This window comes from Salvia splendens, chromosome 16 (genome assembly GCF_004379255.2).
Source record: "Salvia splendens isolate huo1 chromosome 16, SspV2, whole genome shotgun sequence".
In the NCBI taxonomy this organism is placed as follows: Eukaryota; Viridiplantae; Streptophyta; class Magnoliopsida; order Lamiales; family Lamiaceae; genus Salvia; species Salvia splendens.
In genome coordinates this window covers 4,520,980-4,536,630 of record NC_056047.1, presented here as the reverse complement: position 1 = coordinate 4,536,630, position 15,651 = coordinate 4,520,980, and the positions used below count along the sequence as shown (strand labels likewise).

General features: G+C 42.3%; 2 protein-coding genes across 2 annotated transcripts; both read right to left on the bottom strand.

The window, feature by feature from the left end:
- Positions 1 to 8,760: 8,760 nt before the first annotated feature.
- Positions 8,761 to 11,002, bottom strand: LOC121771240. The gene is made up of 5 exons (XM_042168019.1): positions 10,645 to 11,002; positions 10,480 to 10,566; positions 9,291 to 9,440; positions 9,015 to 9,212; positions 8,761 to 8,920 (listed from the first exon to the last, which is right to left on the bottom strand). Exons 1-5 carry the CDS (start codon positions 10,912 to 10,914, stop codon positions 8,819 to 8,821), a joined length of 807 nt encoding a protein of 268 aa, XP_042023953.1. The 5' UTR covers positions 10,915 to 11,002; the 3' UTR covers positions 8,761 to 8,818.
- A 1,776-nt stretch (positions 11,003 to 12,778) lies between these two features.
- LOC121772633 (pectinesterase 31-like) lies at positions 12,779 to 15,266 on the bottom strand. The gene is made up of 6 exons (XM_042169815.1): positions 15,120 to 15,266; positions 14,511 to 15,042; positions 14,327 to 14,404; positions 13,746 to 13,933; positions 13,207 to 13,380; positions 12,779 to 13,121 (listed from the first exon to the last, which is right to left on the bottom strand). The coding sequence occupies exons 2-6, from the start codon at positions 14,856 to 14,858 to the stop codon at positions 12,959 to 12,961; spliced, it is 951 nt and encodes a 316-aa protein (XP_042025749.1). The 5' UTR covers positions 14,859 to 15,042; positions 15,120 to 15,266; the 3' UTR covers positions 12,779 to 12,958.
- Between the last annotated feature and the right edge of the window lie 385 nt (positions 15,267 to 15,651).

The window sequence follows — 15,651 nt, the reverse complement described above, 5'->3', positions numbered from 1 at the left end:
TTCGTACCATTGAACAAGTCGAGAGCGGAAATTTTCGAACTGCATTCTGATATGTTCGAAAAACCAAAGTCGATGACGAAATCGGCCACGCGCCGAAGTCAGGATAAATATTGCTCCTTCCATCAAGACCACAGTCACGATACCGAGGAGTGCCGAAATTTGGCAGCAGGTATTGATGTTCTTGTGAAAGCAGGGACGTTAAAAAAATACCAAAGCAAGCCGCCGAAAAAGAGTAAGAAACAGAGAAGTGCGAACTGCGCTCCTCAGGATCCTAAAAGGCAACAGGATCCCGAAGACGATGACGAGCCGCAATATGATGGAGTAATCCAGACTATTGACGCTCTCCCAGCCGGGAAGACTAAATCGTCTCTAAAATCAGAGCGCAGAGGCTTCAACCGAGAGGAGCCAACACATAAAAGGCTGAAGAAGGAGGAAGTGATTACATTTTCAGATGCAGATCCCGTCCCGGCCATTTCTCCTCATCAAGACGCTATTGTCATTCAAGCTGGAGTGGCAAACAAACTGATCCACAGAGTGTTTGTGGATACAGGAGCGTCGGTTAGCATTCTTTTTAAAGAATGTTTTGATAAACTGGAAGTGGATCCAGCTCGGCTCAGTCCGGCCCCACTTCCTCTGAAAAGTTTCGCCCAGGAGGACACCCGCCCTGAAGGTATTATCAGCCTTCCAATTACGGTAGGAAGAGCGCCTACTAGCTCCAGTACGATGATCGAGTTTTTTGTGGTAAAAGCTCGATCCCCGTATAACATTATACTGGGAAGAGACTGGCTCAACACAGTTCGGGCCATTTGCTCTACTTATCACCTCACAATCAAGATCCCCACTAAAGGAGGGATAGCAGTCATCCGAGGTGATCAAAAGAGAGCAAAAGAATGTCTGCAGATTGCGCTTAAAAGTGCCGAACAATCAGATCGGCACCATCAAGCATAGCAATCACAGCAGCCGGAGTCAGAGGCAGGCGAAATGAACGAAGTCACACCGGAGCCGAACTCACGACCAGTTCAGTTATACGAAGACGATCCATCCAGAACGGTCAAGATCGGTTTCGCGGGAACACCTCTACTCTGGGAAAAGACCATCCAGCTCCTCAAAGAGTACAAAGATGTCTTTGCGTGGTCTCCGTTGGACATGACTGGAGTGTCTCCCGAGGTAATTACACATCGGTTAAATATTGATCCTTCAGTCCGGCCTATAAAACAGAAGCAAAGACTCTTTGCGGCAGAAAGAAATCAAGTCATCCATGACGAAGTCCGCCAATTACTGAAAGCGGATGTATTATTTGAAGTAAAATATCCTTCTTGGGTGGCCAATCCTGTGATGATCAAGAAAAAGGAAGGAGGATGGCGGATGTGCATAGATTTTACGGATCTAAATAAGCACTGTCCTAAAGATTGCTACCCCCTTCCCAACATAGATAAAAAAGTAGAAGCTCTGATAGGCTTCGAAATTTTCTGATTTCTTGATTTGTATAAAGGATACCACCAAGTTTTAATGGATGAGAATGATGCTTCAAAAACGGCTTTCATTACTGACTTCGGTATTTTTGCTTATAAAAAGATGCCATTTGGTTTAAAGAATGCCGGAGCCACATATCAAAGGATGGTAGATAAGCTATTTCGGCACCTGATCGGAAAAGAGGTTGAAGTATATGTTGACGACATAGTTGTTAAAAGCAGAAGCACTTCGGAGTACGAAAACAATCTCAAATCCACTCTCGACGTGCTCAAAAAAGCCAACCTCAAACTCAATCCCCAAAAATGTACCTTTTTGGTAGATTCGGGAAAATTTCTGGGTTGTTGGGTTTCAAAGGAAGGACTCAAGGCAAATCCCCTAAAGGTTCAAGTTGTTCAGAACATGGTAATGCCGAAGTCAATACATGATGTGCAAAGGCTAACTGGATGTCTAGCCGCACTGAATAGATTCCTTTCCCAAGCAGCCGAGAAGCAAATGCCGTTCTTCAATGTTTTGAAAAAGGCACCAAAGTTTGAGTGGGGAGCCGAACAGAAGAAGGCTTTTGACGAACTCAAAAGTTATTTAACCGAACTTCCTATTCTCTCTGCTCCAACAGATGCCGAAGTGATATTCTTATATTTAGCAGCATCAGATCAAACCATTAGCGCGGTGCTTGTACGAGAAGAAGGCCTAAAGCAGCGTCCTATCTACTTTACAAGCCGAGCATTAAGAGGTCCCGAAACAAGGTATCAACCTCTGGAAAAAATTGCTCTGGCATTAGTAAATGCAGCAAGGAGACTGCGGCCATATTTCTATGCTCACAAAGTATGCGTCTTAACCGATCTTCCACTTCGGCAAGTTTTGACTAAGCCAGAAGCATCGGGCAGAATTGCCAAGTGGGCCATAGAGTTGGGAGAACATTCAATAGAATATCTACCTCGGAAAGCCATCAAGGGACAAGCCTTGGCAGATTTTCTTGTAGAGGCAAAGTTCGATCAGGCAATCCCTATTATTGCCGAACAGAAAAATCCTACCAATGATGAACTGACACAGCCCCAGAAACCCGAAGTAGAGCCGCCGGACTGTTGGATTGGATTCGTAGATGGAGCTTCGAATAAGACAGGAAGTGGAGCTGGTATTCTACTTATCGCTCCCGACGGACACGAAGTAACTTATTCACTTCGGTTCTTATTCCCAACCACTAATAACGAAGCCGAATACGAAGCCCTTCTTGCCGGACTTCAGTTAGCGCAACGTCTACTTGTCAAATCTCTCAAAATTCATTGTGATTCACAAGTCATAGTGAATCACATGCTGGGTACAAGTGAAGCCCGTGATGAAAGGATGAAAAAATACTTGGACAAAACGCAAAGTATTAGCCGAAATTTCTCTTATTTTCGGATAATCCGCATTCCCAGAGCGGAAAATAGCCGAGCAGATACTTTAAGTAAGTTGGCCTCATATCCGAGCTCAAAGGTGGAGGAATTACCGCACAGAAGCATTGATGAAGCTGAAGTACACTCAGTAACCAGTTCACCAAACTGGATGACGCCAATATTAAAGTATCTAGATCAAGGACAACTGCCCGAGGATAAGAGAGAAGCAAGGAAAATCACATGCCGAGCACGTCGGTATGAACTTCATGAAGGAGTCCTATATAGAAAGTCCTACCTTCAACCGTTATTGCGATGTGTAGGACCAGAAGAGACGGATTACATCCTTAGAGAAGTTCATGAAGGATCTTGCGGTAGCCACATCGGAGCTAGAACATTAGCTAAAAAAGTTCTGAGATGGGGATATTATTGGCCAACTTTGGTACAAGAAGCAGTACAGCTAGTTAAGAAATGTACGAAATGCCAAATCCATGCAAATATCCCAAGGATGCCGCAGACTGATCTATGTGCTATGCAAAGCCCTTGGCCTTTTATGCAATGGGGCATAGACATAGTAGGACCACTACCACAAGCTCCCCGGCAAATGAAATTCTTGATCGTTGCCGTGGATTACTTCACAAAGTGGGTGGAGGCTGAACCATTAGCTACGATAACGAGCTCAAAGGCATTAGATTTTGTCTGGAAGAACATAGTTTGCCGATTTGGCATACCCCATATCCTCATTTCGGATAATGGGACTCAGTTTACTGACAAAACATTCAAGAATTGGTGCCAAGAGTTGAATATTCAACAGCGGTTCACTTCGGTCTCTCACCCACAAGCAAACGGACAAACGGAAGTAACAAACCGTATTTTGGTGAAAGGATTAAAAGCTCGGTTAGAACAAGCCAAAGGACAATGGGTAGAAAATCTTCCTCAAGTCCTATGGTCTTACCGAACTACACCAAAAACCTCCAACGGTGAAACTCCGTACAGTCTAGTGTACGGCACTGAAGCCGTAATTCCGGTTGAGATCGGCATACCCAGCCCCCGAACCCTCAATTTCTCAACAGAACTGAATGACGACGGACTGAGAGCCGAACTAGATCTTGCCGAAGAAAGAAGAGAATTGGCCTGCATAAAGCAGCCAAGTACAAGGAGCAAGTAACCCGGTATTATAACCAAAGGGTGAAAAAGCTGCAGTTTCAAGTGGGAGATCTCGTATTGAGAAACAATGAAGTAAGCCGAGCAGAAAAGCTGGGCAAACTTGAACCCACATGGGGAGGTCCGTATCGGGTGTCAGAAGTCCTGGGAAAAGGGTCTTATAAATTAACCCACATGTCAGGAGAACAAGTACCCCGAACATGGCATATTTCCAACCTCAAGAAGTTCTATTTGTAAGAGACAAGGTCCGGTCAGTCTTGTGTCTAGTTCGGTCCTAGGGGTATGTGCTTTCATATTTGTATTGTTCTTTATACTTGTCGTTTTTTAAAAGATTAAAATCTTTTTCGTCCTTTTTATTTGTCTCTCTATGTGCGTTTTGTCTCTCTATGTGCGTTTTGTCTCTTATAAATGTTACTGAGGTATTGTTCTTTAAAGGCTGATCCCCTTTTTAGATCAATTATTAAAGACAATTGTGAGTCCAAGCTTCTAAGGAAGATACAAGACTCCACAATTCAGCTTAAGAAGCAAGCAATTCGTCTGAAACGAACTGCAATAAGCCGAAAACCACTTCGGTTAACTAGGGAAAGTCCAATCCAAGCGATAAAGCTCGCCAAATAAGGACACAAACTAAGTCCGGTCAAAGAAGAGTTTACTTCATAAGACCGAGGACGAGTACAGGGAAAGTCCAATCCAAGCGATAAAGCTCGCCAAATAAGGACACTAACTAAGTCCGGTCAAAGAAGAGTTTACTTCATAAGACCGAGGACGAGTACAATAAATGAAATAAAAAATCGCTGAACTGTAAATACGTAGTGATAGAAGCGAAATGAAAAAATTTCATTTACTAAGTCTTGTTGGGCATACAATTCCGCTGCCCTACGAGAATGCGTTACACCATTACAAAGGACTACTCTACTGTCTACGGTTGCTAAAATTGAGCCACCTATCCAAAAAGTCCTCATGATGCTGAGTTCGGGCGTTCCGAGCAGTTGAAGAATCAGTAGGTGGACGAGATGCTCTGATCGACCTACCGCCTCTTCTCTGAGTCCGGGAAGTTCTAGCACCTCGGCGGCGAAGAGTCTCTTCACGAAGCATTCGCTGATCTTGCTCACTCATATTCACCACTCCTCTACGAACTTCAGGGCGTTCTTGTCTTGACGTTTCCGGTTGCTCCTGAGTCCGTTGCTGACTTGGAGTACGTTCTTGCCTTGACGTTTCCGGTTGCTCCTGAGTCCGGTGCTGATTTGGAGTAGAAGTTTGAGTAAGTGGATCCGAGGTTTGAGTTGGAGCGTGAGCGTCTGTTAGCGGGAAACGGCTAAGGAATCTCTCGATCGCGGGACGCCGGGAAAGAATGATGTCGTACAGAGAAGCCAAGCGCCGCAATGATTTCACAACTTGTTGGCAAGCCGAGCTCTCCAGCACATTGTTCTTCCGGAGTACATGAAGCTTCTCCCACAGTTCATCAACTTGATTCTGAACTTCGGATATAGTCATTCCCCCGCGCCCGCTGATGAAGTCTTCATATGCAGTCCTCTCAGCGATGACAGTATTCAGCTCGGCCTCTAGATCTCTCCTTATGGACTCTAAGTCCTTATTGTTGGACTCCAGCTCCACTAAACGAGCCAAGAGTTCGTCATACTTCATCTGGTCATCTATAGCTTTTTTCTCAGCTTCATTTAAAGCCGAAGAGTATAGCCGCTTCCAGTGAAGTACCTCCAGCTCCTTAGAGTAAAGAATACGAAGCAGCTATGTCAGTTCGGCATTTCAGTTTACCGAGCAGGCAGTAAACCACAATAGGAGTAAAAGAGATTAAGAAAAGCTATAAAGAAGACACGAGTGTAGAAAGGAGAATTTTTTCATTCAAAGAAAAAATTTACACAAGGAGGGCTTCAAGGCCATTTTACAAATAGAAAGAAAGAAACTAAACTAAGAGAAGGGAGACGAAATCATACTTCGCCAGTTTCGTCTCCGGCTTCCCTGTGGGTTTCAGCTTCTTTCTCCTTGTCGACCTCGGTCTCAGCCTCGGCCTCCCTCCTCCCTCCCTCCTGCTCGGCGCCCCCATCGCCGATCTGCTGCACCTCTTGCTCGGCGTGCCCGTCGCCGGTCTGCTGATCCTTCTGCTCGGTCTCCTTGCCGGCCTCATTTTCCTGCTCACCCTCTTTGAAAATTGAAGCGGGTGAAACAGGCCCCAAGGAGGCAAAGATGGCCTCCATGTTCTCGTCACGGTCAGCACGGCAATTACGGACTCGTTCAGCAGAAAGCAGGACCGATGAAGACGCAAGCTCCTCAAGGAGCGGCAGACTCTGGAGACGCGCTGCGATCTCTCGGCCATACAGCGGCAAGACGACTTCGGGTTCCTGCTCAACATTATCGGTCATCAATTTCAGCAGATCACCGATAAGGGCCGAAAATTGATTGCTCAAAAAGAGTTTCTCCGTGTAAACACGGAGAGCCTCCCCCTGAGCAACCACGGCAGCCGCCTCCCTCTGTTTCGACCGCTCTCTCTGGATGATGAGCTCGTCTTTGGCACGCTGGGCTTCATCCTGAGCCGAGATCATAGCGGCCCTTGCCCTCTCAGAGTCTGCCCGAGCCTGTTCGGCCTGGTGACGAGCAGCATTCAAATTCCTCTGCATCTCATCATAATCGCTGGACGCTTTAGAGAGTTCAACTGTGACGAGCTTGCAGAGCATATTGTTCCTCTGAAAATGGAAAAAGGAAAAAAGTCAACAGAGGGGCCACAAAAAACATAGGAAAGAAGCAAAACCAGAAAATCAAGAAGGAAATTCACCTCCACAAAGTCCTTTGGCCATAAAAAGGGCTCAGAGATATGTTCCGAAGTGGCCGCAACCGCTCCGGATCCACAACCCCCCAGGACAATGTCTCTCTGTGGCGCTTTTGGGGGTTTCTGAGTCTTCGCCTTCCCCTTTGCCGAAGTCGATTCCGGCTTTTTTGGATCCGAAGACTGACTCGAAGAGGTCTTCTGCCTCTTCGGATTCTTCTCGGCATCAGACGCCGAGCTGGTGGCTCTCTGTTTCTCCGGCTCCTTGGATTCGGAGGATTTGCGACCTAGCCTGCTTAGCATGTTCACTGCCAAAAAGCGAGAAAACAAAGTTAGTTTTCGCCGCTAAAGCAGTAAAGCATAAAAAAGAAATCCTCACCCTCAGTCTCTTCGTCCGAAGACGAGGAATCGAACACGAAGTCACCCTTGACGAGCTCAGATTCCGAATACTGTTTCCTAATCATGGGAATCTTATTGAGCTCGCCCTCGAGCTCGTCCAACGGTTCTACCCGAGGATGAGGAATTACGGACTTCGGCCCTCTCCAGGAAAAGTCCGGAGCCGCTGTCCTATTGTAAAAAAAGAAACGATTTTGCCACTTCGGCCATTTGGTTTTACAGAATGCTCTGAAGGGCTGTAAAGGGATCAAGTAAAACCAGGATCCCTTTCTCTTAAACTGAAAGAAATTAAGGATTGCCCTCAGAGACAGATCCTTTTCTAGTCTACGCAGCTCGGCAGCAAAGGCCGATAAGTGCCTCCAAGAATTTGGAGTCACCTGACCTAAAGGAAGTTGAAAAAAATCAAGAAGCTCTACAAAGGCAGGGGGAAGAGGGAAACGAAGCCCGCATTCTAAGCAGGCTTCGTAAACGGTGGCATAACCCTCCGGCGGCGAGTTAGCCCTATGAATGTCGTCGGGAATCACCACTAACCCCCCAGGAAGAAAATATTTTCCGTGTAAGGATATCACAGTATCCTTACTCAAAATGCTGTGAAAATATTCTACCGTCTTCTCCCCGGACCTTTTCCGGCCAGAAGACCCCTTACCCCCCTTCCTACCACTACCTGATTCAGAAACAGATTCAGAAGAAGAAGACATGATTCTTACTCTTTGATGGTCGAAAGTCTCTGAAGAAATTCTTGAAGAAGCGGAAGAAAATTTTACGAAAAAGAGAGAGAATACAGAAGAAATAATCGCAAAAGTATTCCAATGATGAAGAGAGGAAATATTTATCAGATTCGCAAAGGCATTTCAAATTCGTCGCACCGTTTCGAATCCCACTTTTTCTGGATTCTCTGGCCGGATTTGCTGTCACATTTAATGCAGACACGTGCGGAGCACGTCCCCTGACGTCAGCCTCCCCCTTACACTTATCCAAAATGCCGAAGTGATTCACTTCGCTTTTCGGGGGGGGGTGGTGATGGGATACGAACTAAACAACTAAACAATAATTGCGAGCCCGATAGCAGTGACGGCCCATCAGCCCAAAACCCAAGAAAGAGTATCAGCTCGGCACAACCAAAGAGTTCGGTCACAGCCTATAGCTCGGTAGTATCAGTTCGGCACAACCAAAGAGTTCGGTCACAGCCTATAGCTCGGTAAAAGCCGACCAATCGAGCTCAACTCTCAGATCGGCAAAAGCTGATCGGCAAAGTTCAGCAGTTCGGTCTCAGTATTCGACCGAACAAGGAGATAGTGGACCCATGCAGGATCTCCACGACCTCCATTACACCCACGATCTATTTAGTGGTATTAAGCAGTTATCAACCCCACTACCAGGGCTGCAAACCACGATCTTAGTTCGAATGTATAAATAGAACTTAGATCAGATAGACCAGGGTTAAGCTCTCTAGATCCTGAATCTTATAGCAAATCAGTATTGTAATCTGTAAGCGTGACCAAGCAATACAAATTTGCCCTCTCTTCTTCCCGTGGACGTAGATTTACCTCAGTAAATCGAACCACATAATTTTCCGTGTTGTGATCGTTTATTACTTGCATTTATTCCCATCAAAAATTCGCCAAATCATCACCCATCATGCTAAATCCTTTGGTCTTTCTCTCTTGAATTGACTATAGTCTGCAGTCAAGCTTCCATTTACTTTATCTTTCATATTGCCCACCAAACTCTTCAAAACCTGCATCATACAAACAACCCGCAGTGTTACAAAATTAGTTAAGAAACAGACTTGCTTGCACCTTTAGAAAACAGGATGGACGAAGATGTCTAACCGACTCAGCAACATCTCTTCGGCTGTCTTCAGGAACCAATGAAAGCACGGGAGGTAGGACGAAGCTTATGCTCATCTGTAGTTGGCCTTTCAACCTGCTTCGTGATCCACGTCTGTCGGGATAGAGAGCCCCTTTCACGCATAGGGAGAATTCCGATGGCTTGAAAATGTCATCTAGGCCCTGCAGCTCCCACTTAATCTGCATGATGCAAAACTCATTGAGAATAAGTTGGGAGGCACAAGTGATGACTCTGGTATATATGTATGATTTACTTACGATTTCAAGATCAAGAACCTTTGAAATCTCGGGAGGGATTCCGTGTGGGTATCCAATCCCACTAGATTTACATCTTAGCCTCATGTCGACTACTGGTGACGCAGTCAGAAATAGGAATTCTATTGGTAGCATCCGTACCCTCCACACGTCCTGTAAGCAGCAAATTAACCCAAAATTAGATTATCACACACTCACTTACACACATAAAAATCGTAAATAAGACATGCCACCATCGGTGTACATATGCATGGAACACACATGCTCGTTTAACCTACAACATATTGTCGAGGAAGGCTGCTCGAAGCAACTCCATTATGCTATACAAAAAAAAAGCTTCCACCACTGTCAAGGCTTCAGAAAAGGCAGTGTTTGTATGCTAATGAAGTAGTCATTTTGACATGTCTATTTCTGACGAAACCTCGCTGTTTCAAACTATGAACATGGAGATCTCGACTCGTAAACCAGGAAGTTGAGATTACATAAAACGCAACATCTCCCAGGGGAGAAGGTATATTATATATTTACCTTCTTAAAAAGTGAAATATAGTCTTTTAAAAAGTAACATTCCAAAGGGAAAAAAGGTATATAGAAAGGTAAATTATTTTTTTAAAATAAAATAATAGTACAAAATGCATTGAAAAACATAAAGTGTAATACCTTCTCAAATACCTTTCCTCTTGGACAGTGGCGAAGCCACGTTGGGGCCAGGGGGCGCTGGTCCCCCATCAATTTCTGGATTAACTATATACTATATATGCAAATGAAGACAAATATGATAGTTATAAGATTTTACCTCTCCATTGATGGGGAGGTAAAGATACCTCTTCAAAATGGGAAAATGTATAATACCTTCTCAAATACCTCTCCCATTGGAGAATGATTTCTTTAAAAAATAAAGGTAAAATGGTAGTTATGTTAGTTTAACTCTCACCTTGGAGGCATATGAATCAAAGCTAGGTAGTTATTGCCTAATTTATATCTTTGGCCCTTGTTTTCAAGTTAAATTCCAGAGTTGAATTACAATGCTACAGATTTGGGAATCATAGATCAGATTTTGAGCTAGAGGGGTATAAATATAATGTCTCTGCTATCTTCCACTGTGAATGAATTGAAGTGAAGTAATAAATGTGTCCAATTTCCCCAATTTATACCCTAGTTTATTTCACATAATGAAATTGAGAAAGAAAACCTGATTGATTTGGTCGCTCTTACGCTGATCTGGAAAGATGGCCTTAAAAACCCTGGGCTTATCTTCCAAATACTCATCAAAGGAAGCCTGCACATTTCAAAATTGATCAAACTCCTCATCACAGAGAGAGAGAGAGAGAGAGAGAAGCTGATAGTGTAAATTTACCCCGGGAATTTCGTAGAGAGGGATGTCAGTGGAAATTCGTGAAGAGTAGGTGGTTGGATTCACCATTTGAGCGTCTATCTTCATCAGCCGCAAAGGTTTCGTAACGGCGCATTGCCATTTGAGTTTGAGAATTGGCCGGTCTCTCCTGAATCCGCCGGCGGCGGCGCAACCTCGGTCATTAATTACAGCCGTTGCTTTCAATTTGATAGTGGAGTGGTGGTGGTGATTGGATGGGAGAGAAAGGTAATTGAGATTGAAGAGGACAACCATATCTATGCTTCTGGTGCAGAATTGGGGTCACCGGGGCTATGAACGGCAACCGGAATTGCACCTACACAGATCGAATTGCGCGAGGGAGAAGATAGAGCAGAGGAAGAGGAGTTTTGCATTAATTCATTCATAAGAGTGCGTTTACAAATGATGTAAAACAGCTTATATAGCGTTGTTGTAACGAACAAACAATCTAACAAACTTCAATTAACTAACTAACTAACTCACACTATGTGTTGATTTGGAGCTCACAACATACAATTCTCGTGTGCATGCATCCATGCACACGCTTATTACGTGTAAAACCATCTCAGTGTTTATTATTTTGCTGAGCTCATTTCATGCACCAGCTTCCTACACATGCCCATTTACCACATCTTACACGTAGGCCCCATTTCATCTCTCTCCCTCTCTCTACTGAAATCGCGGCCACCGCTTTTGTGATGATGATTTGCTGCAGCCGTTCATCCGCCTCCGCCACATTCACTGGCGGAGCCGTTCATGTAAAAATGGTTTAGTATGATTTTTTACTATGTGTGTATATTTTTATAGTACTTTATTTTTTTTATTATTTTGTTTTGCAGATATAGTAGTCATTTTTACGAATATAGCTTGTTAATTTGGTTACACTACTACTCTCTCCGTCCTAATTTAATTAAAGCATTTCTTTTGGGCATAAATATTATAAATTTGTGTTATACAAAATAAATGAAGATAAATTAAAATAAAAAAGAGAATAAAGTAGAGTTAAGAGCGATTATAGTATGATATATAAAATAAAGTAAGAGCGACTATATGTTTTGTTTTTCTGCTAATAAAACGACTTTATTAAGTCGGAGCATCTTAAAAAGAAATACGACTCAACTAAATTGGGTGGACAGATTTTTTTATAGTTAGTATTATTTTATTTTTAATAGGTGATGTGATTATTTGCGTACAATTTTTTGTACCCCATAGTAAAATTTCTATATCCGCCAATGGCCACATCTTGTGCTCATGCCTTCTGTCTCTGTATTTTGGATTTCGTTTATGGTTTTTTCATTTGTAAAATTTGATCCAAAATTCATTGCTAACAATGCAATCATATTGAAAATTGGGGTCACAAATTTTGTTCAAAATTTAATTTTTTTGTACAGATTTAAAATTGTTTGTTAATATTATGAATTTACGAATTGTAGTGAATGCCTATGATTTGATTTTTCCTAAATTGAATTCAATATGACCCATCTGAAAATGTATGTGTTCAAATCAGTCAATATGTTTTATGGGTCTGTTTCAATAATTACTTGAGTTTAAAATTTTCTTTCAGATTTTGTTGAAATTCCAAATCATGGAAAATTCATTACACTGCATTGATTTTTACTATCAAATTTTATGTTCGTGGAAAATATCAAGTTTCGGCTAGCGCGAACTAGTATGTGATATTATGAACTAGACATACCTTAAGTTATTACTATTATTTAGTTGCATTTCTATAACAAATAGTATTATCTTTGTTCTCACCAACAATAGTCCTTTGTGGATGCCACTTATTTTAATCAAAATTTGGTAAAATAACACGAAGATAAAGAAAAAGTGATTAAAGTGTTATTATTGAGAATGATACTTACTTTAAGAAAATAGAGAGAAATTTGGTGAACAAGACCTAAAATAAAAAAACATGAATGTTTTTCTTAGACAGGATAACATAATACTATAATGTATATTGCGTACTTGGCAATAACATTTGATTCACAAGGGTATACTTGTACAATAATTTATCTAAAAGTTAATATAAATTTATCTAAAAATTAATAAAAAAAATTATTGTATCAAATATATAATTGCATTGTAATGTAACTACCACTGTAGCATAACAAAGAAGTATTGAATATAAATATGATAAATATGAAAATTTGTGGTGCACAAATTAAGTAGCTACAAACAGTAAGCTCCTTTTTGTTCTGTGAGGTGTAGACTGATAACAAGGCAATACATAATAGTAGTAATGAAGTTTGAAGTAGTAATTTGGTTTACAAGTTACAACAATATCCAACCAAGACAACTAAGCCGAATATGGCACTCTTATAGCCATCTTTGGCGCCAGCCATGGCCGCTGTCGATCTGGATCGATGAAACTGTGTGCAACAAACTCATCAGCTTCCTCATCTATCAGTTCTCTGCACCAAGTTACGCGCTTTGAGGGGCAACTGCCCGGCCCAAAGCACCTGACCATTTCAAGACACAAGCAATGATACACGTCATTCATACTCGAAATCTATGGAAACACACTTGGGAGGTGCATTCACTTACTTGTATTCATAAAAGCAGGCGCTTCTTTCGTTTTCAACCTTTCCCCAGTTATTCCACCCTACTGGCTTAACACAGGCATCCAAGTACGAGTGCGCGAACACTACCCTCCCAAAAGGTCCCCATGGTCGCCCAAGATAGGCATACTCCTTTTTTCCATTACCAGTAATCACACATCTGCATCACACTTTATTCAAACTTTTGCAAGCAATCTCAATATAGCATTTGTTTGCAGCAACGATCGTTTTAATAAAGCAAAGCATGAAGCACATTATTACAATAACTAGTACCACTCCAATTACAATAACATGGAAAGAATTGGCCAAAATCCATTGATTTCGTTCTTGATGTGATTTATTCTCTCTAAAAAGGGGATGTACATCCAATAAACATCTTTATACCAATTCATCCTTAGCCTGGTTGAAGAAATATTTTTTACCCAATCTATTGCAGTTTCATGGGAGACAAACAAGTCTAGTGCATATCTTCAAATTCACAAATGTACGCCAAAGACAACGGCAAAATCATAACACACCACAAACCTCAAGAATATATATCCTGTGGTCTCTGATGAAGTTTTTCTGCTTTGAGCTGTAATGAAGCCATCAGATTTGCAATGGATGTGGCAATGCTCCAAGAGGGCAGTGCTATTGCCAAAAATGAAGTCAACACTTCCTTCAACATAGCAATCCCTCAAATACTGCTTCCCGTAGTGCAAATACAGCGTATCCTGCATAAGTTCATATATACCAATTGAAGACAGGAGATCAAACCTCATCTTAGACGAAACACAGGAGCAAAAAAGGTGTGCTACCATACGACTTATTTGTGAGTGGTTATATCATCATCGGAAAGCACAAATCGAGTCATATTATTTTACACGAAGGAGGCATGCGATCAATACAAACATGCTATACCTATGTTCAACCATTGTTCGTTGTAACTTAACTACCTACTCAGCTGACAGCTCTTGCTCCGAGTCATTCAATCTTATGAGCTTAGCTAATTACTAAGCACAAAACTCAAACAATTCAATAAACTTGATAGGTTTCTACTAACAAACCTCTTCCCCTATTCCTCGATCTAAACCAATGGTGAAAACTAGAGAGAGGGAGAGAGTAACCTGCCAACCAAGAAATCTGCAATTATAGAAGGCACAACGATCAGCCGTCACTCTAAGCGCCACAGCTTGTCCCGAACCCTAACCACACAAAAAAATTGAATCAAATTAGGGCAAAATTCATAACATATAAATCAAATGAATGAGTGGAGACATAAAAGGAAGAAGAGAAATCAATCAATCGCACCTGAGGAGCGGAGTTTTCGAAGGTGATGTTCTCGGCGATGAAATCCTCCCCTTCCACGATGGTGCTGCCGCAGCCAAAAGTGCCGGTGCCGATCACACGCGCCGCCTGGTGGTGCTCGATGCTGGTGGCGGTGTTTTGCCAGGTGAGGACGGTGGCCTCGGGGCCGATTCCGGCGAGAGTGATGAGGTTTTTGGTCTTAGGGACGTAGAGAGGCTGGCGGTAGACGCCTGGAGCTACGCGGATGACGGTGCGGCAGGCGTTGCCGAGGGGCACGGCGTCGATGGCCTCCTGCACGGTACGGCAGTCGGCGGAGCCGTCCTGCGCCACCGTGATTACTCTGGAGCCCATTGCTGTGTACAAGAGAAGAGGCGGCGGCGGAAATGTGGAGTGGAGTGGAGTGGAGTGAGAAATCTGAGAGATCACTCTGCGTTTCCGATGCTGGAGATTTAAACACACCAAAAAGGTTCCCTTTCAGACGATGGAAGAAACGAATCAACGATTTATTCTCTCTTTTATCACCTTTTTGCATAATCTGCAAAATTCGACTTTAATTTCAATCATAAAAGACAAAGATGAAGATAAAGTAACAGATTATTCATTGCACTTTACCGTCTGAGATGAAACTGTAAAATGGTGGAGACCATATCAATAAATTGCATTTGTAAAGGATGAATTCCAAATTCTTGAACATCTTTTGTTTCACACCCTACTAAATGTGGATTTGCATTTTATTTTATTTTATTTTATTTTTGGAAAAAGGAAGGGTGATAGTGATATATTGCATAATAGAAAGTCTTAAATTGAAGGTAAGAATATTTATCCCATTTTATACTTTTTGTTAGGGGCGACGAATCGTGAAGTTGTGTTGTTTTGTTATTGGAAAAGAGTATAAAATAAAATAAAAAAGTTTCAAAAGTATTTTAATTAAATTGTTTGGGAGCAAGGAAGAATGTCCAAAAATGTATAATAAGCACCTTGGATCTTCATCTGTCTTCAAACTTTCAATTCTTTTCTTAACTCCTTTTTTGTTTTTTTAATTCTGCTGATCCACCCTATTCAAACCATGTTGGTTCTCTCTTAACTCCTTTCATGCTAGTCACACAAACATGTAAATGTGATTAGTCTGTTTTAAATGTTGCAA